Source organism: Dasypus novemcinctus, chromosome 15, assembly GCF_030445035.2.
Source record: "Dasypus novemcinctus isolate mDasNov1 chromosome 15, mDasNov1.1.hap2, whole genome shotgun sequence".
In the NCBI taxonomy this organism is placed as follows: Eukaryota; Metazoa; Chordata; class Mammalia; order Cingulata; family Dasypodidae; genus Dasypus; species Dasypus novemcinctus.
In genome coordinates, this window is record NC_080687.1 from 33349142 (window position 1) to 33376624 (window position 27483).

Consider the following 27483-nt stretch of genomic DNA (forward strand, 5'->3'; position numbering starts at 1 on the left):
TTTAATACATTCTGAATAAATATATAAATTATAAAATATACAAATATACAATTTGCAGAATAATCTGTCTCTATGCCAGGTGCTTTACATTCATAAGGGTGTAGTTCCTGGAAAAGACACTAAGTTTCTGGGAAATCAAATGCCTGGCTCAAGACTTCATCCCAAGTCAAAAATATAGATGAGATTCCCATCCAGTGCCAGATCTGTCTATCAATAAAATCCAGACTCTCAATCTTTTAGCAATAATTCTTCATTGTATAGCATTCTAGATAAAAATTGTTTTAATTTAATAATGTCTTTACATCACTGGTTCGGAGTTACCTGGTTCTTTCTCCTGACTTACTTATTCCTTCAGGAATTCTATCTTGCCCCCAACCACCCAGTCTTAAAAAACTCAGTATCAGTTTCAATTCATCATCATTTTCATCCTTTGGAACTAAATCACATTTATTTGACTTTTAAAATTCCTCATAATTCTACTTTTAAAATTCAGCATAATTCTGTCCTTATCAAACTCTTATTTCTAAACTGAGTTCCTCCTATCAGGTCTCACTACTCAAACCCACCATGCCCTCAGACAGCGTATTACTTTTTGGGAATCAGAACAATAACCATCAATCCCATTTTCAAAATGCTTCACAGCTCCTATACACTCTATAACTGAACACAACCCACCCCCATTAGATTCAAAGCCATCTACAGCATGTGTAACTGCAATCTCAGCATATCTCCTATTTCCCCAAAAGCCCTAAATCCAGTCAAGTCAATTTCACTATTCTCCAAACATACCTAATGCTTTTCTGCCTCTAAAACCTTTGCTTGAGTTTTTCTTCACTCAGAATTCCAACATTCCACCTTTTAGATTTTAAAAAAATCTCCAAACATAAAGACTTATGCCAAATGCTACCTCTTTCTCAAGAACTTTTAAACATGATATTTAATTCCTGCCTTAATTGAACTCTATAGAAATTGGTAGAAAGTCATGGAAATTATATTCTGGTATTTCCCTTAACCTGCCTACTTGTTGGTCGCTGCCATATTTTCCTCATCTTTAACAGCAAGCAGAAAGCATACCAAATAAACTTTACTTTATAAGTGTTTGTTAAATTCTATTAACTCTTGAACTCAACTACTTTTTCCCAATTACTAAAACAGAATCTATTTTGAGTGATAGATTTCAAAAGTAATTAGAAAAGATTTTTAAGAAACCAACATTTTACTTAGTGTAATCATAGCTGTTTAAGGGGTTGCCCAGGGATGACTCAGAAATATCAACTGAAAGTTTATTTCCATGCAACCCAATATTCTGCAAAGACTGGGAAATATATTTTCCTTTTTACTTTCTTTTTTTTGTTGTTAGCTTCTGGCAGTCAACAAAATCTCTGTCATAATACTGGTGGGATACAAGCTTAAAGAACCTATGCCTCAGAACCTAAATTACACCAGTAACACATTAAAATTCAAAAATGTTCAGGTTTCAATAAAAGGTCACAAAATGTACAAAGAAGTTGGTTGTGATAGCCCAGGCAAAGGAGAAGATTAATGCATTAGAAACTGCCAATGAGGAGGACCAGACCTGGGGCATAGCAGACAATTTTTTTTTTTTAACAGTCCTAAATACACTTAACAAGCTAAAGGAAAACATGGACAATGAACTAAAGGAAATCAGGATAGCAAGAGATGCCCACAAAAAGAGAATATCAATAGAGAAATGGATGATATGTAAAGGAGCCAAGCAGAGCTGAAGACCCAGTAGCAGATATTGAAAAATTCTCTTGGAAGGGTTCATCAGCAGATTGGAGTTGGCAGAAGAAAGAACATGTGAACTTTAAGATAAAACAATTGAAATCATTCAGTCTGAGGAACAAAAAGAGGAAAGAATGAAAAGATGTGAACAGAGCCTAAGGAGCATACAGAGCACCATCAAGTGTACCAAAATACACATTGTTAGAATCCCACAGGGAGAAAAAAGAAAGAGGCAAAGAGGATATTCAAAGAAATAATGTCTAAAAGCTTCCCAAATTTAATGAAAGACATGAACATACACATCCATGTTCAATGAACTCCAAACAGGAGAACCCCAAATAGAACCATATATGGAGTCTTATAATCAAACTGTCAAATGTTAAAGATAACAGAGAAGCAATATGTCATATAAAGGAAACTGAATAAGATTAATTACTGACTTCTCATCAAAAATTATGGAAGCAAGAAGGCAATGGGATGACATATTGAAAGTATTTAAAGCAAAAAATCATGAACCAAGAATTCTATATCCAGCAAAACTGTCTTTCATAAATGAGAGAAAGATTAAGACTTTCTTAGACAAACAAAAGCTGAGGGAAATCATCACCACTAGACAGTCCTATAAGATGCTAAAAAGAGTTCTTCTGTTTGAAAGGAAATAGACAATTGATCAAAGCCATGTGAAGAAATAAAGATCTCTGGTCAGAGTAAAAACACGGATAAATATAAATGCCAGTGCTATTATATTTTTCGTTTGTAATTCCACATTTTACTTCCTGCAGGATCTGAAGGGCAAATGCATAAAATTTAATGAGAAATCAGTAGTTTTGAATTCACAATGTATAAACGCGTAATTTGTGACAAGTACTACACAATGATGGGGGTACAGCAGGATACAGGAACATAATTTATGTAATGTATTGAAGACAATTTGGTAAAAAAGCAAATAAGACTGTTGTAGATTTATGATGGTAAATTTAAGCCCCATGGAAACTACAAAGAATATATCACAATATATGCAAGCTCATATAGTCAGAAATTAAAAGTAGGGGGGGAAGGGGGAATGAGCAGTCAATGCATAATGGGGACAGAGTTTGTTTAGGGAGATGGGAAATTTTTAGTAATGGAAAATGGTAAAGGTACAACAATATTGTTAATGTAATTAATCCCATTGAATGGGCTGAGATGGGAAAGTTTTGGTAGTTTATATAGTCTCAATTTTTTTAAAAAAGAGCAACTAAAGAGACAATGATAATTAAATGCAAAGCATGATCTTGGATGGGATATAGCAAGGGATGAGAAAAGGCTCAAAGGGATATTATCCAGACATATGGAAAAATTAGAATATAGTTTGTAAACTTTATATCAATGTTATATTTCTTAAATTCAATAACTAAATTTAAGGTATTTAAATAAGTGAATATCCATGTTCTGAGATGTTCATGGCGGTATTAAGTGTTCAAGGAGCATGATCTATACAACCTACATTCAAGTGTTGAGAAAATGGATTGATAAATAGATACAGATAGATAGACAGACAGACAGACAGATAGGATGATATGGTAAATGTGGCAAAATGTTAAAACTGGTGGATTTGGCTATCTGCAGGATAGCGCTATGTTGGAGTTCGCTGTATGGGATTTGTATTATTTTTGTAAATGTTCTGTATTTCAAAACAATTTTTTAAAATTTTAGTTTACTTCTTATTAGAACAATCACCAGGCCAGACCTCTATTCTAAAAATTTCTGAGGAAAATTCATGGGCCATAAACAAGCAGTTACCAGAAGAATTAGACTACTTGATAGTGTGAACGTAATCACTTTGAACCACTTCAGACTAAAATAAGGATGTTTCTTATGATTCACAGTATAAGAATCCCAGTGGAATTTACAAAGGCATAGCGTGTATTATACAGCTGCTCTAAGGCTGGGCCAAAATAGCTATCCTTGTGTGACCTTTTGGGCCCTGAATCAATAACAAGCCCAAACTGTATTAAAAAAATCAAACTGCTTTCACTGCATCAAATGCCCCACACATATAAAGCCAGGCTATCTATCTATCTATCTATTTTTCTATCTATCTATCTATCTATCTATCTATCGCTCTATCTCAACCTATCTATCTACCTACCTCCCTGCCTATATATCTAACATCTATCTATTCATACATATATAACCACTTATGTACCACTACAATAATTATTATAATAATGTTGTATAATAATAATTCTATAAGGCAGGTTCTGCTTTTATTCCCACTTTACAGATGAAGAAATCAAGGCTCAGGTTGTTAAATTACTGCCCAATTTCTCACAGTTTTTAAATTGTGGGGCTGGAATTTGAATCTGGGAAATTTTCCACTAGAGCCCATGCTCTTAACCACCCTAGCAGAGCATGGTTTTATTTTCTTGACAGAGGCAGATGTCTCTGGAAGTTCCTCCCCTGTAAAGGACCTACAGGGGCTTATCATACCAGTGAAGACTCAGGTGTTTTCATTTATGCACATAAAAATAAGACAACCTATGTTGTCTTAGTTGCTGTGAAATTGGAACTATCTATTGAAAATGGAATTGAGAAGCTAAACTTGAAGCAGAGAACAAACGGACAAGCTGGCAATGTGGCACCCAGTGCTGTGTGACAATCTCTTCACTGGTGTGGCAGACAACACAGAGCAGTGGCAGGCAGAGTTCTGCACAAGATCCCGTAGAATTGGCCCTGAATGGCAGAGGCTGGCAATATGAGAATGGAAAATGAGCAGAATTACTTCACCCAGCCTTGAGATAAATGTTACATGTTCTATAGAAATGTACACATAACCAAACCAAACCATGACTGCGTCAGTGCTTCATTGTGTATCAGGGAAGAAAGAATGCAGTGAGTAGGATGTTATGAGTAAACAGCAAATCAATTTCAATGAGAGGGGAAAAAGTCACTGTATGCTGTATGTAGCATTGTCTCAGAATAATTCAGAGAAAGGAACCAGCTAAGGTATTTCAATAGGGGTGCTTTAGCTGATGGCAGCCACAACTAGTTCACCGGTTGAAGAATGCTTCTCAGTTCTTACTTTTCCAATGAAACAACAATGTAAGGAAGTCCAGGAAAATGTATTAAGGCCTCATGATAGTGAAGAGGCCATGCCAGATGCAATAAAAGCCAGAAGAGCCTGATAACAGTTGGATTTGGATTGAAATTTTAGATAGTACGTAGCTTTCATTCCAAAGGGCTACCCTTAATAACACTGCCATTTCTGAGAATAAGTTAAAATAACAAATTGTGGCACCAGTATTCTTAAAGGGTTGAGCTGCAGCCTTCACAGGATAAACAAACCACATAGAAGCACCTGCGCCCCTCTAAATTACTTATCTGATTTTTTTCATTGCTGAACAGCCTGCATATTAGATACACTCACTGTGAACTCCTGGGCCCCAGGTGCCAAGGGAAAAACATTTCTGCTATTAAACTCATGTTTGATCTCTCTTGTGTTAGTGTTGGATGTCTTCTTTTAGCTACACTGGGTAAAATAAGTTGCTATTTTTTCCTACAAATTTGCCAAACCCTGGTTGGAATGTGTTTGTGTTATCCTTTTCTCAATGGAATTCCTATATGGTTCACAATAAACTAATTGAAGTTCTTGGCCTTATGGAAAAGACATATTTATGTGAATTTGTTAAAGAGCTCATGAGTGGTCCCTAGGAAGAAATTTTGTGACCCTTTCCAATATCAGAGCCCAAATCATTCCTTAAGATTTGGGAAAGGGAAATAAATTTATTTTCACTCCACCCCAATTGCTAACAAAATAACAAGTTGCATTGCAGCTCAAAAATTCAAGCAGCTAAAACAATACAAAAGCAATCACTTCTAAGTAAATATATGCCTGTTTATTTTGCCCTCATTACATTTTTCTGATAGGCACTCCTATTTGTCATCTGTGTCCCAAGTATGAGGGGGCAAATCAGAATTCAAAGACACAACCTGCCACCCTGGAATTTAGGAAAATAATATCCCCTGTGTTTCCTAAGTAAAAGTAAAATACAAGTTTATGATCTGCAAATATTATGATTAACATTCTTGATCCGGGTATGAGAGCCCAGCAGAGTAATGCCATTTGTAAGGAAGTGGGAAATGCAGTCTGCAGGAAGGATCTTAAATGGAGGCAAGTGAGATTTATAATTAAGTGAATGAACCCTACAAATAGTATCCATTTACGTTTGGAGCCTAGGAAGAAGAAAAGTATTATAATAAATGATTCCAGGATTGCGTAAAGAAAGTAAGACCTTCCACCGACTGCGGTAACTTAGTTGATACCTATCCGCAAAGAGGTCGGTCCCCACCCTCCACCACCACGTGAAATGGCAGAAATCCCGGAAACTGGATGCCGGCCTCGTTCCGGTAGGTGCTGGTTTATCCCTGCTCGCCTGTGTTACAATAAAGGAGAATACCCGCACCCCCGCTTACCTGCACAGGTCTTGCCGTCGTAGGCCTCGCACACCCACTCGTGGCACTCACACAAGGGCCCGAAGAACATGCCCGGCTCGGTCACGTGACAGATGCAGACTCCACAGTCACAGTGGCCGCGGCCATGACACACAGCGCTCCCCGGGGGCTGCCCGGGTGCCCGGCACCGGCGCTCCGACTCGGCCCGGGACAGCCTGCAGGCGGCGCCCGACCAGCTTCTGCACGGGGTGACAAACAGCGCGCTCAGGCCTTGGTCGCACTGCCCTGACAGCCCGGAGCCCACTTCGCCTCCTAAACGTCCACCCCGTGAAGACTTCCAACCCCATGGAAAGAGAGCCCGAGGCCCCACGTTTCTCTAGGGCCCAAACTCTGCCTGGAGAGGACTGTGTTTTCCCTGGCAAGCAGGCAGCACCCAGCTGCTGCCACGTGAGAAATGACCAGGATCCAAAATGTCTCAGCAGCGACCTGCCTGCCGGGGTATAAGACAGTCTCCAAGGCAGGCAGAGGTGTTCCAATCCTGCCTTTTGGCAGTTTGTCACTGAGTCTCATATGCATATTTAGATTAAGTACAAATTAATCCAAAATATGACACTGGCTGATTTTTCTTTTCAGTTCCCTTGAAAAGTGTCCCATGGCTACCCTAGGCCGGGGGAAAATGTAGTATGGCGGGGAAAAAAAATGCATATATAGAAATAGCTATACATAGTATAGCAGCACAGGGCGTATATTTTTTTAATCTGCTTGAAGAATTCCTTACAAGCCATACTTTAAAAACGTTTAGCTGTTGCCATGCACCTCCAAGTCTCTTTCAAAACGCCAACCAGCCCCCGAATCGATGCTGTTGGAAACAGAAATAATGCTGTCTTACAGGCTATACGAACTTACAGGTTTTCATTAGGACTATCTTTAACTTATGGCAGAAATTACTTCTTGTATTTCCATATTTACTCAATGATTGTATTTATCTGAAGAAAAAGTAAAAGGAGACAGAGGTTAAGCAACCCACAGTGAAAGGAATAGGAACAGGTTGAAAACATTTCATCCCGCGTCCAACTTCCTGACTGCTTTTGGCTGACGGCAGCCATCCTGCAAGCTTGAGCCCTGCCACGCAAAGCAACTGTCGGGCAGGTCTGTCTTAAAGAATAACAAACTGAATTTACCTCAGAGATGGTGAGAAGCTTTGAGGAACGGCTGACAACCCAGAGAAGAGAAGGGAAGATGCCAGCAGCAAGAAGTTCCTGAAGCCCGGGGGACGCATGCTGAGCTCTCGGGCTGTGGAGGGCGAGCTGCGCTTCTGCAAGGTGGGGCTGAGGCGGGGCGGCTGCCGGAGGAGGGGTACGCCAGCAGATGGCCAGGCAGACAGACCCACGGACGCCCAGGCTTGCAGGACCGGAGCTCTTACTAGGAGCTGCAAATGCTTTGATGAGCTGCCTATGAGGATTTGGGCAGCGGCACCGCTCTGGGCGGGGTGCTGGTGCCAAACCCCTCAAGTGGAGAGTCTAGGCAGAGAAGTAATTAGAAACAGTTGTACAAGCAGATGGTTTATTTTGACATAAAAAAAAAAGTGTCCTGCTCACAGATTTGAGAAAATCATTTCTTTCTTCAAGTATAGGCCCCAGATATATTTGACAAGAAAATGTTTGAACTGGCTGATATTAAAGGGACCATTAAATAATCCCTAAAATGTGAAAGGAAAGAGACCATTAAGTAAGGAATTATTTCCACCACATGCTTTTTAAGAAGATGCTCTATGTGGTATAGAGTTGTGGAGAGCAAGCAAAAGTTTCCTAAGTCTTTAAGAAGTGTGTCTTGCTTGTAGCTGTCTGGGCCAGTTGCTTATCATACCACATTTTTCTTGACTTGGATGGTTTAAATTGTAGTTGTCCTAAATTCAACCCACTGTCTACCACGTTTCAATTATGAAGAAAGGGGTAGGATTTTATATCAAAATAAAATGTCAGTTTACAGATACATTGCACTGAAAAATAATTAGGTCATTAATTAAACACCATGTGCCAATCACTTAGTATATTTTATCTCTAATTGTGGCAAGAACCACATGTTCATTTATTAATTAATGTAACAAATATGGATTGAGCATCTACTAGGTGCCAGGCTCTGAACCAGACAGAGGGGATACATGGATTGCTGAGGAGACATGATCCTTGCCCTCTCAGAGTCCAGTGGGCTAGGAAGACATTAATCAAAATAAATACACAAATATAAAAGGATAAACTGCTATAAGTACAATGAAACTGGAGTGCAATTACTTCCAGATCAGATAGAGGCATGACATTTGAACTAACTGCCAAAGGATGAATAGAAGTGAATTAGTGGAAATGGGGAGGCCAGGGTAGAAGAGAGTGGGGACACATACTTATTCCCATTTTAAAGATAAAGAAACAAGGGTCAGAGAGGTCAACTGACTTGCTCAAATTCATACAGGAGGTCAAAGTGGGATTTCAGCTTAAATTCATGTGACCCCCAAAGACCACACACTACATTGTGTGTTCATGTGGGACAAGTGTGTACTGGGTTTATGGAAGGGGTGGGTGAGTGGGAAACGCTCTTCCTATGCCCTAAGAAGAGAACTTTAGATGCATTGGTTCCTCATGAAATACAAAATCCACAATTTGATCAGGGTATGTGCAATCCTGAGAGATTCTGTGGCCTTAAAATCAGGGATGAGCTATAACAGGATGGAATTTCTCTCCACTGTTTACATGTACATCTATAAGGGAAGACCACACCAAACCTTTTCCTGCAAGACAAGGGGTAAATCAAGGTCTTCTGAACACATTCTAACCCTTTTCAGTTCCTGCCTTAGTCTCCATCTGTACTAAGCAGGGCTTTGTGGGGGACATATCTGTGCAGCAATCCCACCCCACACAGATAAGCCTACTCCATATGACTGAGGCTTTGTCAGCCCTTGGGCCCAGGCAGCCACAGAAAGGACAGACTGGGGAAAGGTGCACACAGGCCTGAGAGGGGTATTGCAGGATGTCTGGGCAGGAGATTCTAGGGCTTTGACTGCCCAGAGTGTGGTATAGAAGAAAGGACATAGGCTCTAGGCTGGCAGTTTCCCTGGGGCCCTAAGGCTGATCATTCGGATTCAAGACACTCCCCTAATTCCTGTTTCCAATAGTATTGAGATCCTTACGCCCCTACTATATGGACATGGTAGAGCTGCTGAGTGCCCTCATTGTGCCTCGTGTCACCAGCATGAGAGAGACTGAAAACTGAAGACAGCAAGAAGGGGTGGGTGAGGTTCAGGGATGAACAAGAAGATTACTTAAAAATCTTTACAAGAGCAATTTGACTATCAGGAATCTGCCTATTCTCCATTTGGACAGAAACTCTTTCTCCTGACTCCACTGTGTAAATTAATTAGAAAGGCTCTAGATTCAGGGACACTGGACATAGCAGTAGGCCATCAAAGAAGAAAATAGGGATTAAATGACACAGACCCTTTTAACAGTGACAACTGGGCATCTTCTTCATTCCTCTCAGCCTAATTAAATGATTAGTTTGTAAAAAACTGATCATACATAGATAAACCACCATTAGATATGGACATTTGAAAGCACCCAAAAGAAAACTCCACCTTTACTAAAGCCCACCCATACTAGGTCCTGTTAATATACTCTGAATTTACACTCAGACATTTACATCTAAAGATGACTAAGGACCAACTGACTGAATCAGATCTTTAAGGAAACCCTCCAAAATGAATGGCAAAAACCAAAACAAATAAGCAACTAAACAAACACACACACAAGTAAGGGATACTGAGGGAAAATAGACATTGTAGACAAGGAGAATTCTTGAAAAAATTATAATTCCTCTCCTTAGAGATCTAAAATCTCCATCTGCAAGAATATGCTGCTATAAAAATAGAAAAAGCAAAAAGAAATAAACTCTCCTTAAAAATTAAAAAATTAAAAATAAAGTTGAGGGGAACTCTCCTAAAAATAAAAAGCCAAAAACAGAGAGATGAATAAAGATAAGAAATTAGATGCTGATCTACAAGATCAAACATCTGACTAATAGGAGTTCTGGAAAAGGAAAAAGAAGGAAAAAAATGAAGGAGGTGAAATTAGTTTGTCATACTGTGTTGTATCAGTGGGTGGAGACCCACATAATGAGCAGGAAGGAGTTGGACTCCCATCCTGGGAGGCCTGATATGTTCTCAAACAGAGGCAAGGGTGTCTCTTGAGAGCATGGGTGGTTCCAACAGGGGAGGACAGACTAGTGTGTCAAGCCCTCAACATTGTCGCGAGTATCTATGAATCTTGTCCTTCAAGGAATGAAGCCTGGTGGTCACCATGGGCCACAAGGGAAGGGGGATGGAGGAATAGAATAGATGGAAGAGGGGATATTTAGAGGGAAGTGGAATCTTCTGCATGTTCTTGCAATGATGGATACAGGACATGTTAAATTTCATCAAAAATTTTATAAAAGTGTATGGTCTAAAGTGTAAAACATAATGTGAACCATTGACCATGGTCGGTAGCTATGTTTCAATATTTGTACACCAGTTGTGGTAAATGTACCATCTACATGTAAAAAGGTTATTAATACAGGAGGGGAAAAAGGGGAAAGGATGTTGGGTATATGGGAGTCCCCTATATTCTGTATGTGACTTTACTGTGACTTAAAACTTCTTAAAGACAAAATGGAAAAAAAAAAGTAAGACACTGGGGAAGACACAGAAGAAAATACCACTGTACATACAGGATAACAGATATTACAGTGATGAAGGCAAAACATCAAAAAAAATTTTAAGATTTTTCATTATTTTTTTAAGATCCCAATTTTTTTTACTTTATTTTAGTTTCAGTTTTTCTAAATTATTATGTATTTTATTTCTTATCTTTAAACCTATCATTATTATTTCATTTTCCTAATAATTGTATTTGGCAATATTCTGGGCTTCATTTTTAAAGAAGTTTTGGATCACAGAAGGGTTACAACTATGGCAGGGGAGGATCACTGGTGTGAGGTGTCAGTGATTGAGGATACATGGGAGGAATTTCACCTGGGCATAAATATAAGGTATATAAATTTGTTCAAGTGTCATGGGGCATTGTCACAGTGGGTAGAGATTCAAACAACTGAAAGAATATTGAATTCCTATTCTGGGGAGCTCTGTCACATTCTCTAATGGAACAGCAACAATCACCCAAATACAGGGGCAATGACTAGTGTCCATTGATGGGCCCTTGATATTTACGACTATCCTTATAAGCCTTTGTTCTTGAAGTTGCAGTGTAGCCTAATATTATAAGGTGCCTAAGAGTTACTTCCTAAGAGCCTCCTTGTTGCTCAAATGTGACCTCTCTGTGAGCCAAATTCAGCATATAAATGCATTACTTTCCCCCAGCATGAAACATGACTCCCAGGAATGACCCTCCCTGGCACTTAGGGATTACTACCAAACACCAACAAAAAAATGCAACTGGAAAAAAAAGGGGGGAAAGGTAAAGACAAATGAGTTTTATGGCTAAGAACTTCAAAATGAATTGGGTGTTCTTCCCAGAGGTAATGCTTATGCACATCTCAGCAGGATCTCATAGATTGCCAAAGTAGATATTGCTCCAAATAGTAGGGCTCCTGAGGGCTCTGGAGACACCCAGGTCCTATAGTCATGGCAGATAGCTCTGGAGGGTGGTACCTTGCCAGTGGGCCCTACTTTGTAATTTGTGCTCCCTAGTGTGACAGAGTCAGACCCAGATATGACTTCTCTACACATTCCTCTTCTGTCCCCTTTATTTGAATCTATAGTTGGTGCTGGAGTTGGTAGGTATACGTCCAAGAGACTTAAATGTCTGGGATGTCCATGTGCCACCTTGGCTCCAAGCCTCAGATGAGTCCAGTTCATTGAACTCACCGAGGACAACTAACAAGGAGGTAAGGATGGACAACCACCACACCAAGGAACCAAGAGAGTCTACAATTGCAAGCAAGAGAGTCCCATCCATTCAGCCATATGGGACTGAATCCCAGAACCCTCAGGATTGGGGAATAAAATATGGACTGGAGTGGGTTTATTGGTATTCTACTATAGATATATTGTGATTCTAGCAATGGAAGAAATTATATCATTGATGTGGAGACAATGGCCACTGGAAGTGCTGAAGTCAGGGAGAGAGATGAAGTGTAATATGGGGGCATGTTAAGGACTTGAAATTGTCCTGAGTGACATTGTAACAACAAATATGGGTCATTATATATATGGGCATAACCTACAGAATTGAGTGGGAGAGAGTATAAACTACAATATAAACTATAATCCATGCTTAGAGGCAATGTTCCAAAATGTGTTGTGTTCATCAATTGCAATGAATGTACTACACTAATGAAAGAAGTTGTTAATGTGAGGAAGGGTGGGAGGTGTGGGGAGTTTGGCATATGGGAATCCCTTTTATTTTGTTACATAACATTTTATGTAATCTAAGTATATTTTAAAAATAAATTAAAAGTATATTTTTAAAACGTCCAAGAAATCTTCCCAGAATTAAAGAACACAAGTTACCACATTGGAAAGTACCACTTAATGCTGAAGAAAATGAATGTAAATGCTGGAAACCAAAGCTTAAAATGGTGAAATTTCAGAAAAGTAGGATAGAGAAATTCCTAAAAGCTTCCAAAAAGAGGGAAGAATGATCACATAATGAATCAGAAACATGAATGGTATTAGATGTTTTAGGAGCAACATTGGAAGCAACTGTTTTTCAAAATTCTGAGTGATAATGATTTTCAGCCCAGAATTCTATTTCAAACATATATAGTCATCAAATGATTTCAGATATATTGATTTTCAAAAAAAGAACCAGATGTCCCCTTCCTTGGGTAGCTAATAAAAGATGTGGTTTACTATTTTGAGGTCAAAACCAAGAAAAAGAAAATATAGGATCCAGTACACAGGAAAGAGATAAATATACATCCAAAGGAAAAAGCTAAGAGGAAGGCTGAAGGTAAGGCTATATTGCAGAACAACCAGTTCTGATTGCTGTAGAAGGAGGGCTTTAGAAGGCAGCTCTTGATAAAAAAATGGACCTAGCCGATTTGACCAGAAAAAATTGACCTAGAAGAAGTGTTGGGATCTTAGGAAAACTTACCCATATGTACATAGAAATCCAAGCACATCGGGAAAAAAATCTACAAAACACAAAAAGTTGAAGAACTGTGATCATAGTGTGCATTTTGAGCTAATAGTTAATAATATTTATATTGTCATAATAATACATATTAATATGGTTTAGCTAAAATTTGTAATATATGGTAAACTGGGAACCTGGGGCATAGGGAAAGTAGGTAGGTAATGTAAGAGAATTATATCCTCTCCTGCCATAAATTGATTACAAGCAATACAAACACATATTTAGAAACATACAGGTAAGTGCCAGAAAACGTAGCTTAAAGAGTTGAAAGCTTTTGCCTCAGGGTAGCCACACTGGGTTTTGGAGGCATAAGATAGGGGATTCAACATAAGCAGCGTTTGACTTATATCATATGCCATTTGACTTTTTAAATGATTTGCAAAACCCTATTCATGAAAACCATTTAAAATCAATGAATAAGATGTGCCCCAAGGCCACACTGTGATCAGCTACAAACCATTTCTTAGGTCAATTTGCTTCAATTGACTAATGTCCACATTGTACAGGAGCAGGACCCTATCCCTGCCTTTGCTCTAGGCTGAACCTTCTTTCTATACCACCTACCAGTCTCTCATCAGCAGGCATCAAGTAATGAATTCCCTGTGCAAACATTCTTATATTATAGGGTCTGACATGTATGCATAAGGCAGCAAATTTCTTCATATTTGGATAGGCAATCATTAGAAATCTAGATTTCTAAATCCCCTCTTCACTTCTGCAGCCATGTGTTTCTATGCATCATCATAGATCAAAATTCTAAGCTAAACTCTTTCTCTAATGATGACTTATTTAGACTTAACTTCCCCTTTCTTTTACTTTACTACATAATACCAAACTTTAGAGGTAAGTTAAATTGTGAGTTTTGGTGCTATCATGGCAGTACATTAAGATTTATTACATTAATTCCTCTGATCGTATTCTTTAGGAGAATATGGCACGTGTCATCTTTCCAACCTTCTCTCAGAACTAGTCTGAGGTCATACGAGTGTACATGTCAATGAAAATGACAGCAGTTCTCATTGTCCATCCAAAAGTGGGTGTGGATAAAGATTTCCCCAGGCCTCAGAGAAGACCTTAAATAATCATGCAAACTCCTTTTCTTTGTGTTTTAACAATGACTTAGTTGACCAACTCAAAACAATTTGGTTATGTTTTGGTGATATCAAGAGCATCTGATGTCTCAAACAAAGGGAAAAGGGAAGTCTGCTCCGCAAACCCACTGTCAAGTGCCTTGTCATAATGACACAAGAATGGTCACACAAGCTGTCTATTTGGAAAAGTAGTCTCTTGCTCTCTCTCTTTCTCTGTCTGCTTTCAAGTACACAAGCCTGAACTTTGTGTTCTGTGAATCCTCTGAAGCAGATTCAGAGGCATTCTTACCACCCACAAGATTACCAAATCTTCTTCAGTGTTTAGAACCGGGGCCTGTGGATTCAAGCCCTCAGGTCTAACTGCTGGGCTAGTTGGTTTTTACACTTTATTCATGGAGGAGCGTTGCTGCCAGCCAACCGCATATCTTAAACACCACAAGTGCTGCCAATTATAAACAACTTCTATTATTCGTTACACTAATAAAGCACCTTTAAATTAAACAGTAAGGGTTGATATATTCACACACATGCACAACACATACTACAGTAATTCAAAATAAATCACCACAAATACAATATACTACAAGTAATAGTCGTTTCACATGTATATAACTCCTTTTGTGAAATTGTTTCTGTTTTCCAGCTCCCCTCACCTGTTACTGCCTTCCTTCACCCCTCCTCCTAGCCCTTGTTATCTCCCTTTTCCAGCCGCTGCTATCCTTCCCGCCAGTCCCGCCCACTTAGCCAACTCATAATCTGCCCCCTTCCTTAGTCACCGCTTACCTCATAGCTGCCTGCACGGCTCCGCCTATCCACTACCGCCCCGTAGTTAATCCGCCCCAGCTCCTACCCCTCCCTTAACCCGACCCTATATAATCAAGTGTATTTCCGCAATAAAGTAGACTAGCTCACTCTCACAGGCTGTCTCCGTGGTTTTTACCGCGCATCCCCCACACCTGGAGAACCTAGGCCTACGCGTTGGCCTAGGGGCTCACCGCCGAGCCGTGGAAGCCCCGCCCGGTCCTCGTGGGTTGCTAACTCAAAATAGCAGCCCCACACTCACCTATTGTAGTACCAACGTCCCTCAAGCCTAGAAACACGATGTTCTGGCTATGACTATCCTTAGGAAAGGCAATTCATTTCTAGTTACTACATTGTAGCTTCTCTGCAAAATTAAGGTATGTATATCTACAGGTTTCCTTTGCCCCACCTCCCTTCTTCTCACTCATCTTTCCTACTACTATTTCTTATCTCCACAAATTCCTGTTGCTTACTTATTCCCAAGTGCCACAAAGGTCAGCAAAATCTGGATGGCATCTGCCCTCTGCCCTCACCTCCCATCACTCTACCCCTTACTTACTACTCTCCAACCATGGGTCTTCTTTCTCTTTATAGCTTGCTTCCTTTGCCATGATTCCTCTTCCCACAGATTCTGGCCTGGCTGGCTTCTCCCAGAATGTCACCTCTTCAGTGAAACCTTGCAGTCTAAAGCCACTCCCACCCCCAGACCCAAGAACTCTTTAATCCACTGTCTTTTTACATTATAACACTTATCAGGATCTAAAATTACTTCTTCCATTTAGTTATTTACTTATGAATAATGTGCCACTCCACATTTAAATGTAAGTTCTGTGAAGACAGATACCTTTTCTTGCTTGTTCTTTGACGTGATTCCACACATCAAAGGCCTAAAATAGCGCCTGACATAGAATAGAATCTCGGCAAACATTGGCTGGAAAAGAGAATGAATGAGTAAATGAATGGATGACGTTTTTATGTTTATTACACCTCGAATCAGTTCAGCAAGGTATATATTTCAAGCTTAAGATAGAGAAAGAACTAACAGTATTGAGATGAATTTAGGTAACTAAACTATAAAAAACAGTAATTAAATGATTTATATTTGTCATGAAAACTCAATAAGGCTAATCTACGGTCAGATAATCAACAGAACTTACTGAAACCTCCATATATATGTGGCACTGAATCTAGTTGTTACAATCACTTGGAATCAATTTTGAAGTAAAAATACAATCTCAGTTTCAGTCAACATTCACTTCGATAATATTTTCAAGTAAAGGTGCCTTCCAAGTTTTCAAATAGAAGAAGGTACACCAAGGCATTCAGGAAGGCTACATGTTCCCAGGCAGCAATAAAAATAAGTTTACATTTCCAAGAAAAAGAGGAACTATTCAGCTGGGCCAGAGCTGTGGAATGAAAAGGGTGTTTAGTTAACATCTTTTCCAGACATTAGCACAGAACCAGAGGGCATTTTCCCCCCACATAGTAAAAACACCTGGAAGTATTAGGAATCTCTGGGATGAGAAATATTCTTTCACTTTTTTGAATATTTTTGCAGTTCTAGTTGATGCTGAAGGGAAATTTCAGGGGGAAAAAAATCTAGAAATCATTTTCATCGACCTCAGAGGAAAAGAAATTGATCACGTTAATATTATTTTAGCCCACCAAATAGACTTTTAATTCTTGAAGTGGTGCTCAGCTGTTAATCAATTAATAGTAGGGAGGACATAATCAGGAGCAGACCAGTGAACTGTGGAGACAGAACACTGAACGGTTTGTTCAAGGGTGGGTTTCTGGTGCCGATTCTGCCATCTGATAGCTGCATGACCTTGGCTGGTGTCACAATCTACTGAATTTCAGTTTCCAAATGGCATAGTTGAAAGGAACCTTGGTTCTCTCTAATTCTAAATTTTTATGATTATATATTTTTGGGGGTATGTCTGAAGTCTTCTGGTAATAAAGGAAAAAAGGAAATATAATACATGTTTTTAAATCTACATATGCTCATACATTAGACGTAGAAATTCTGGAATCTCGTATTCAGTGCTGGAATCTCATATTCAGTTCCTTGATAGCAGACATTTAAACAGAACTATTTTATACAGGATAATTTCTGGAAGTTAAAAATATATTTTGTTCACATACTTTTTTATTTGACCTCTACATCAAGGCATTTCCATTATCCAACCTGGTCTCCTAAAACTGCACTCAAGGAATTAGGGGCCACCCCGCTTCCTCCCCATTGTAGAAGTACCCAGGGGTTTTTGGTGCAGGGTGTACCACACTGCCCTGTTTTTTACACAGCACTGTTTCCCTATATTCAGTATTATTCCAACTATGAGTAGAATCCAGCCTCCAAAAATCAGAAGAAACAGAAAGAAGAGAGATCATCTAGGCAAAGAGAGATGCTTGGCAAGTGGTGTGCTGGTGACTGAGTCAACAAGCCTGGTCCTGTGAGCATCGTCTGAGAAACAGATGTTATTACTATAGGAATAGTAATAACAGTAGAAGAGCCCATATTAGTGCTGAACATTTTCACATAATAATATGACTTATAAAAATAAAATTATAATAAGTATAATAGACATTAGATAAATGGATGTAATTTGTTCCACTAAGCAATTTGCCATAAACAGAGTGAGGACTGGAATGATAAAACCAATTCTTGGAGAGACTGCAGCTCCTTTTCTCACCGATGGGTAGCTCAGCCAATGATCACTTCTTTGACCTTCTGCCATCCTTTTGGCCACTGCAACACCACAAGTAACACTTGCCTTTCAAGCTCTGGTTGAAATGGCCAAACAACTGGTTGTAGTTAATTCAGCCCCTAAATCAGTCACTTTGACATTCTACAGACAAGTTAAAGTTTATATTCAACAGTTCTTGAAAACTTAAATAGTCTTAGCACTATCATGGTATACTATAAAGGTATTTAACACAATGGGAAAATCCAGTTTATTGTTTTGTAATTGTCATAATTTTAATTAACTCTGTCCCTAGGATTATTTGAAATTGATTGAATATTACTATAAGTAACCAAGGGAGGATATTCTTTCCATTAAACATAAAACTGTAAAATGGAACAATATGATATTAATTAAATAATTTAAGTTGTATATATTTTTATTTTCATTGTGCTCATTCTTCCAAAACATTGTTTTCAATGACTAAAATGCCAAACGTCTTTTTTTAAGATTGTGAAGTAATACATACTTGAAAAATCAAGCTCATTCTCTTACATTCTGAGTCTTCAGTGTGTCAGTAACTTTCCATCCCAAGTTTCAATGTTTCATCAGATATAAGACACCATTCATTATGTGATTCATTATTTTATATACCATTTAGAAAGAAAAAAGTGGCAACTGAACTGTCAGCTGTCCTTATCAGAGTTTCTATTTTACATTTATTGAAAGATCTCATGGGCTTACTTAAAGGTATTATTTTTTTACCTCTCTATTATAAAAATAAAAGGGAAAAACAAATGAAATAAATTGGTTTAGATATCCTTAAAACTTCTCAGAGTCCAACTGTTCATTTTTCAATCAGAATCAGATGTCTGTGTTTTTTATATAATCTTACTCTCTGTGTCATTAAGTGTTGGTAGTGCAGTTTTATTTAAACATCCTATTTAGGGAAAAAGCAAAAGCAAAACTGCTTTGGTGCTTTGTTTTTTGCATATTTGTATAGCTAGCCATGCTAGAATTTCACTAAGCTCATCTGATTCACCATCACTCACATCCACTCAACCACACCCATTTGGTTCCCAAATTACTCTGCTACTATCTCCGGGATTTTCTTCCACACTGTTGATAACACTTCTGCAAGTTTCAAGGTTGGAACTTTGGGTGTTTGAGCATAAGTGCCTTGACCAACTGAGATTGCTATTGATCAGATTTCAGATTCATCAAAAATTTGTACAAAATGTTTGCCCCTTAGAATAAAAAATGCGATATTTTATCTTATTTAATCCTTCAAACAATGTCATGAGGTGGAAATATATTGCTCACAAAAGCCAGGCAAATAAAACAAGATAATAATACTAGTTAATTATAGAGAAGGTATTTGTGCACAGTCAATTTATTCTTTTGGAATAGAGCAAGGTCAAATGGCAAAGAAAGTAAAAATTTCATATACTCCTCCACCTTCCATTTCAGTTACTTCTTTCCTGTTACCTAGCTTTCTTTGACCCAGCTTGAAGTACTGGATTATCCCCATACTTTTCCTTTAGCAACAAGCATCTACCTGGAATCATTCAGTTACTCATTCGAAAAGCATTTGTTGTGCATCTATTATTATTAAGTTCTCAAGAATGATACCAGGCTTGAGATAGGAGCAAAAATAACCCAAATGATGCAAGCCTGGAAGTCAGAGTCTATGCAGGTCTGCATAGTAGTTCTGATGGCTTCCCCCACCCAATCTTGCTTCCTGTCTTCTGCTTTCTCAGGTGTTACTCCCAATAAACTTTGTGTACTCCTAACTTCACCTCAACATTTGCTTCTCTGAGAACCAAACCTGTGACATCTTTCTTTTTGCCCATTTGAAATGCCCTTTCTCTTCTCCTCCATACAGTTCAATCTTCTACATTATAAATACCTACTTAATTTGATGTCTGTTCAGTTTCTTTTAGTCCACATGAATGATTTTGACAGTCTCGATTTATGTTGCATTTACAGTCACAGCTATTTAACTAATTCTTGCAGAGTATTATAACTGTCTTATATGTCTTAGTTGTATTTTCTCAACATCTTGAGTTGAGACATCATTGGTGACCTGCCTCAGTGCACTCAGACTCCTTTTAACATTTTCTGTTGTAGTAGGAAGACTCCTTTGGTGTATTTTCAAAGACCAGACCTGCAGACCTTCTTCAGTGCATTGCCCTCAGATGAGTGGAACCACTTTTTCAACACATGCAGAGCATCAGAAGTACCTGGATGGTTTTATCTACTCCTCCATCCATCATCCATTGCCCCCCCCATCTCCTCTCCCACTTCCACTCCTAATGTCATTAACCAATCACTGTTGTGTGAAAACCCAGACAACTCTGTAGTATAAGGTATATTTCATTTTTCTCCTACATAATCTAGAATAATCTTACCCTCTGTGGGTCTTGGGCTTAAAATTGCTCCATCACTTAGCTTTTTCCAATTGCTGTTATTTGAATTTTTAACTGATACAAAAGATAATTTCATATGGTTCACCTAATAGTTGCTGTTCAATATTGAGTCAGGAGGAAATGAGCTACTTAATTCGGAGGAAAGGAGATTAAGCTAGATTCAGCAACTGTCTGAATATGATGATTTATAGGGAAAATGAGTATACTTTTGGATCACTGGAAGGAGCTACCAAGGATTTTTTCTAACAAGGAAACCATTAATTAACTGCAAATGGAGTTACAAAGATCCATTACACAAATTGCTTGGCATTATATAAACACAACAACCAGAGCATGTCCCTAATTTTTATCTCATTATGTTGTTCTAAAAATTTGTAGATAAAACATTTTTATGTTTTCACTTAGGCTTTCACTGAAGTTTTGTTGTTGTTTTTCTCTTACCAATGCCATCAAAACGGACCTAGAATACATCTACTCCATTGCCATTGCTTCCACCATGGTCTAAGCTACCATCATGTCTTGCCTAGTCTATGGTAATAGCCTCCTAATTGGTCTCCCTGCTTCCACACCAGGTTTCCTTGGCCCCGTAATTGTTTCTTCACACTGCAGGGGAAGTCATCTCCCAGCCCTTGACTACCCCCCTTCCTTTCTCCTTTTGCTCTTTTGCTTGCAAATGTTTCAGTGTGTTTCCATTTCCGCCTGGGCGAGACTGTAGGTCTCAACCCAGAAAAACAAGCTATCCAGAAATGGAACGGCCTGATCATAGCTTGAACCCCAAATCCAGAACAAGCAGTCCAAGCTGCTTATCAGGGTGAAGCTCTGCACAAAGTTTGCGTGAACATGCTTTTTGATGAGTCACAAGGCCCCCTTCTGCTGGGGTGTGTTAAAACCTCAGTTCACTAAAGATTTTAATCTAAGAAGGCAACAATAACACTTTTGAAAGAATTTAGTTAGCAGCCTGCCTGGAAGTAGATGATGAAGGCTTTTTCTAGTCCTACAACATGAGGATGTTTGGAAGGTTAATGAGGACATATTTATTCAGCATCATCCACTATTTTACTTTCACACTAAAATAGGAAACTTTGGTTCCCTGATGGTTTAGTAATTAGACATTATCCCTGCTGTGCATTGAGATTGATTTCTGGTCAGGGAATGGAAAATTTTCAATTCCTAATATAAAATATTTGCCTGTCTCACTAAGAATACCCATTGTAGCAATGGGAGCATTATTCAAATAAAGCAGTTAAGTCTGAAACAATTGACTTGTGAACTAATATTTAATTCATTTAATAGTAATGAATAATCAAATAATGATTGAGCACCTTACCAAGTGAAAAGTACTGAAGGCTGCAAAGGTATATAAGCCTGGGTTATTCTCTTTAAGGAATTTAAATCTCATAAGAGATACATGTTTGTGAATAATTACCATGAAAGACATAATTGAAACAAATATAGGCCAAATTTATCCACTGGAAAATACTAATGTGGAATAATGTATAACATGAATATATTTCCCATAGCTTTCATAGATTTCCCTCAAGTACATGTATCCTTTAAGAAATAGCCTTGAGTATTGAATTGTTAGATTCCAGGTATACACATTTAAATACCAACCTTGCAGGAAAGTGAATGTGGCTCAATCATTAAGCTCCCACCTATCACATGGGAGGCTCCAGGTTCGGTTCCCAGTGCCTCCTAGAGAAGATAAACAAGACAGCGAGCTGATGCAATGCACTGATGCAACAAGATGATGCAGTAAGAGACACAGGAGGAAAACATAATGAAAGACACACGAAGCATGGAGCAGAGGTGGCTCAAGCAGTTAGGTGCCTCCCTTCCACGCAGGAGGTCCGGGGTTTGGTTCACAATGACTCCAAAAAGGAAGACAAGCACACAATGAACAGACCCAGAAAATGCAAACAATGAGGGGGTGGGGAGAAATAAATAAATAAAATAAATCTTGAAAAAAAAAAACCAACCCTGCAGGTTATCATTGGATGTTAATAAAAGTGAATATTTTCAGAGATAAATCCCAATGCATATTTCTCAAAGAACCCTTCTATTTACTTGATGTGGTCCCAAATAAATAACTAAGTAAATTTACCTCCTTGATGATGCTTTTTTTTTTTCATTTCTTTTCTCACTCTGTAGATATTTTTCCTGAGCAGAAAGGCTATTGAATTCTACAGAATGTGTTATCACAAAATTCACTGCCTTCACAAAATCACATGAATCTGACTTTAGCTTCTTAAATTGTATTATTTTTTTAGTCCCAACATGTGCATGTATTGTAATACCTGCAGAAATATTATTAAATGTGATCAATGAACTTTCAAAAGAAACATTGCTAGTTAAGTACTGGGCTTGAAGTTACTCTATTCAGGCTAACCTAAAGCCCTGGGAAACAATAATTGCATAATCATTACTTTTATTCAAGCAACTGAACAGGGCTAGAATAAAATACATTCGTCCTTTTAAATTCATGATCAATATTCTCAAGTAGGTTCTTAAGACTGCCAATGTGCACACTATTTTTCCTTAGTCCGTCCTGCCCCCACTTTTTCCTAGTTTACTCTTCATAGAATTATTTTTCCTCAAACCTTCAACACCTACTTCTCCAATATTCATCCTCAGTTGATGAATTTCTTCCTATTTCATTGAAATTGTTGAAATCATTTGGAAGATACTTTTCACAAGCTCATGTCATCAAACTACCCACCTCCCTACCTTCTTTCCTGTTAATATGGATGAATGGACGAACCATCTGTTTTTCTAGGTAAGGCTATCTTCCTTTTTGTAAACTAGATTCTATCCTCATTCTTCTACTCAAGGACAATGCTGTGAATATTCTCCGCTCTCTTTCTGACATCATCAAATTTCCTCTATCCACTGGGTCAGCATAAAAACATGCTGTTATGTCTCTCATCTTAAAAAAACAAAAAGGTTGTCTTTGATCAACTTTCCCTTTCAACTATCATACCTTTTCTCTCCTGTTTATAGAAAAATTCCTTGAAATAGTCGTCTATATATGATCTCTCCACTCCAGTCTCCCTGGCTCCCAAGCTCAGGCTTGGACCACTCCTCTTTATTTCTTTCTTTTTTTTTTTTTTTTAAAGATTTATTTGTTTATTTAATTTCCCCCCCTCCCCTGGTTGTCTGTTCTTGGTGTCTATTTGCTGTGTCTTGTTTCTTTGTCTGCTTCTGTTGTCGTCAGCGGCACGGGAAGTGTGGGCAGCGCCATTCCTGGGCAGGCTGCTCTTTCTTTTCACGCTGGGCGGCCTTCCTCACGGGCGCACTCCTTGCGCGTGGGGCTCCCCCACGCGGAGGACACCCTTGGGTGGCACGGCACTCCTTTGCGTGCATCAGCACTGCACATGGCCAGTTCCACACGGGTCAAGGAGGCCCGGGGTTTGAACCGCGGACCTCCCGTATGGTAGACGGACGCCCTAACCACTGGGCCAAAGTCCGTTTCCCTATTTATTTCTTTATTTAATTTCTTTCCCCTTCCCCCCCACCCCAGTTGTCTGTTCTCTGTGTCTATTTGCTGCGTGTTCTTCGTCTGCTACTGTTGTTGTCAGCGGCACGGGAATCTGTGTTTCTTTTTGTTGTGTCATCTTGTTGTGTCAGCTCTCCATGAGTGTGGCACCATTCCTGGGCAGGCTGCACTTTCTTTCGCCCTGGGCAGCTCTCCTTACGGGGTGCACTGCTTGAGCGTGTGGCTCCCCTATGCAGGGACACCCCTGCGTGGCACAGCACTCCTTGTGTTCATCAGCACTGCACATGGGCCAGCTCCACACAGGTCAAGGAGGCCCGGGGTTTGAACCGCGAACCTCTCATGTGGTAGATGGATGCCCTAACCACTGGGCCAAGTCCGCTTCCCTCACTCACTTCTCTTTCATGTTTACACATAGAGAAGAGGCCTCCTAGGTGTCTTCATCCAGACCCTTGGCTTTAAATACCATCTCTATGTTGAAGACTCCTAAATTTATAATTCTAACCCTTTACTGTCCAAGAAATCATGTGAGTGTATGTGTGTATGTGTATATGACTTATGTTAACATAATGACTTATGTTAACATAACTATGTTATGGTAGATATACATACACACACAAATGCCTACTCAAAGTCTTTTCTTTGATGTCTAATAGGGATATAAAATTTTACATGTCCAAAACCAAGTTCTTGTTGTTCTCCTACTCTGCAAAAGCTTGACTCTTCTTATATTCCTCCCCATCTCAAAAAAATGCCATATCCATTCTTCCAGGAGGCTCAGAACAAAACCTTAGCACCATCCCTGATTCTCTTATTTCTTAGCCCACATTCTATCCATCAGTGAATCCTGTTCAGAATCTGAACATATCTAGTGTTATCTAGTGTTATTACCCCAATTTATCCATCATCTTCTCTTGCCTGGATTGTAAAAGCCACCTGATCAGCTCTTCCCACTTTTGCCCTTATTCTCCTTATGTCTTTTCTTAACAACACCAAGTCAATCCTTAAAAATAACTAGATTGCAACAGTCTTTTGTTCAAAACCTTGTAATTTCCTAGGTGATACATAAAAGCTAAAGTATTTAAAATGACCCACAAGCCCTACATAACCTGCACGCCCACCTGCTTTTCTCTGTGTTTAATCTCCTGCTCCTCTCTCCCTTGCTCACTCTGTTCAAGCTACATTGACCTCTTTGCTCTTCCTCAAAATTGCCAGGTGTACTCTCACTTCATGTCCTTTGCACTTTACATTCTCTCCACCTGTAATGTTCTCCCTCCAAATGTCTGCAGGCTCATTCTCACTGTGGAAATCAATTTGCTGCTGCTTCAAAAAATTAAAAATAAAATTATTACCATTAATAATTACCTTTAATTATGACATGCCAATCTCATTTCCAGGTATATACCCCCAAAGAATTGAAAGCAGGAACCTGAACAGATATTTGTATACCAATGTCCATAACAGCATTATTCATAATAGCTAAAAGTTGGAAGCAACCCAAGTGTCCATTAATAGATGAATGGATAAACAAAATGTGGTATACACACACAAGGGAATATTATTTAGTCATATAAAAGAATTCAGTTCTGATGCATGCAACAACATGGATGAAACTTAAAGACATCTTGAGTGAAATAAGCCAAAAACAAAAAGACAAATCTTGTATGATTTCATTTATCTGAATTACCCAGAAGAAGTAAATTCTAGAGACAGTAGACTACAGGTTACCTGATGCCGGTGGGAGGGGAATTAATACTTAATGGGTTCCTAATTTCTATTTGAGGTGATGAAAAAGTTTGGATAATGGATATTGGTGATGATATAGCACTATATTATGAATGTAATTAATGCAACTGAATTGAACACTTGGAAGTGGTTAAATGGATAATTCTGCAAAAAGCTAAAAAAAGAAAAAAGCATACAGGGCCATTTTCATTTTTAAAGTTATAAAACATGACTAAAAGGATTTTTACCATTAACATATAAGAATGGGGTTATTTATTTTATTTAACTTTATGTGCACTTCTAAATCTCAATTAGTTCATGGGGTGCTTCTAACTGCAGGTAATTGGAAACCTAATGAAAGAGGACGTAAACATTGGTTCACAAAAGAGTAAGTCTCAAGGTAGGGAAATTTCAGTTTAATTTTGGTAGCTTATCAATGACTAACATCCATGATCCCCTCTTTTTGCACCATCATCCTTGCACTGTTGAGTTTGGTCTTAAGCTTGTCCCTTCATTGCCATGAGATGGCTCTACCAACTCCAAATCTTACTGACACACATAACTCAAGCAGAATGTCCCCAGGGAGTAAATCATGTCTCTGACTTACGTATCTTTTTAAGAGTGAAAAAAAATTCTTAGAAGCTCCATGCAGACTTCCTCCTAAGTCTCATTGCCAGATATATATTGCATGCCTATGTTTAAAACACTACTGGAAAAGGGACTGGAATTAACATGACTGTTAATTGGAACTATTCATTGGCTCTTCACCTGAGCATATGGCCAAATGGAGCAGGAAATAAGCCAGTATTTATCAGCACAGAACCATAGACAGAGACAAAGGATTTGGTTAGTAACCAACAGTAGCTGCTAGCATGAGGTTAGAAGGCAAGTTCTTAGAAATGGTAAGAACTTTTGCTAGGTAATTTTGGAAAGATTGACCCCAAAGCCTACAGATTGTCAGGATCATATTACTTTCCTCCTACAAACAAATACGTTTCTCCAAAATTTTATTCAACTGTATTTAACAACCATTTTTTGAGCATGACCATTTGCCAGTCCTGTTTCAGGTGCTGGGGATACAGAAATGAACAAAATAGATCTTAATTCTTGACCTCAAGTAGCTGGAAAAAAAATTAGTTGAACACTGTTTTTTTTAAAGATTTATTTTTTATTTATTTCTCTTCCCTTCCCTCTACCCACCCCCCTGTCCCCATTGTCGGCTCTCTGTATCCATTTGCTGTATGTTCTTCTGTGTCCACTTGCATTCTTGTCAGCAGCACCGGGAATCTGTGACTCTTTTCGTTGTGTCATCTTGCTGCGTCAGCTCTATGTGTGTGCAGCACCCCTCCTTGGCAGGTTGTGTTTTTTTTTCCTCGGAGAGAAACTCTCCTTGCAGGGCACATTTCTTGCATGTGGGGCTCCCTTACATGGAGGACACCCCTGCATGGCACACTCCTTGCACACATCAGCACTGCATGTGGGCCAGCTCACCGCATGGGTCAGGAGGCCCTGAGTTTGAACGCTGGACCTCCCATGTGGTAGGCAGATGCTCTATTAGTTGAGCCAAATCTGCTTCCTAGTTGAACATTTTAACCCAAGTGTTGACTTTTGACAATATTATGTATAACAGAACTGAAATGCCCCAGGAAATTTCTTCTGGGGAAACATTTCACTATAACTTCCTCTCGGCTGCCCATTGGTTGAATTGATGATGGACAGGAAGATGGTAAATATATTACCTTTCAAGCATTCTACATCACTGGGGTGCACATAAGCTTCAAAAAAGTCCATGATTTTGAAAATGTCTTTTCACTAAAAGCGCAGCAATGAAAGAACCACTCATGAGAGAAAAAGTATTTCTTCTATACATCACATTAAACGTGGCAAATAACAGCT

At 38.9% G+C, this 27483-nt stretch overlaps 1 protein-coding gene across 2 annotated transcripts in view; it reads right to left on the reverse strand.

Annotated features, from left to right (window-relative positions):
* The window catches only part of ITGBL1 (integrin subunit beta like 1), a 321497-nt gene that overhangs the window by 279353 nt on the left and 14661 nt on the right, over positions 1-27483 (reverse strand). Inside the window, exons 3-6 of one of the 2 annotated variants that reach the window (XM_004458398.5) lie at positions 21984-22064; positions 13323-13362; positions 7362-7700; positions 6202-6419 (exon numbers count right to left, since the gene is read on the reverse strand). In XM_004458398.5, the coding sequence (XP_004458455.1) occupies positions 6202-6419; positions 7362-7459 (316 nt within the window). In that variant the 5' untranslated portion in view covers positions 7460-7700; positions 13323-13362; positions 21984-22064. The remainder of the gene's footprint in view (positions 1-6201; positions 6420-7361; positions 7701-13322; positions 13363-21983; positions 22065-27483) is intronic. The other variant, XM_071208213.1, reaches the window with a different exon arrangement.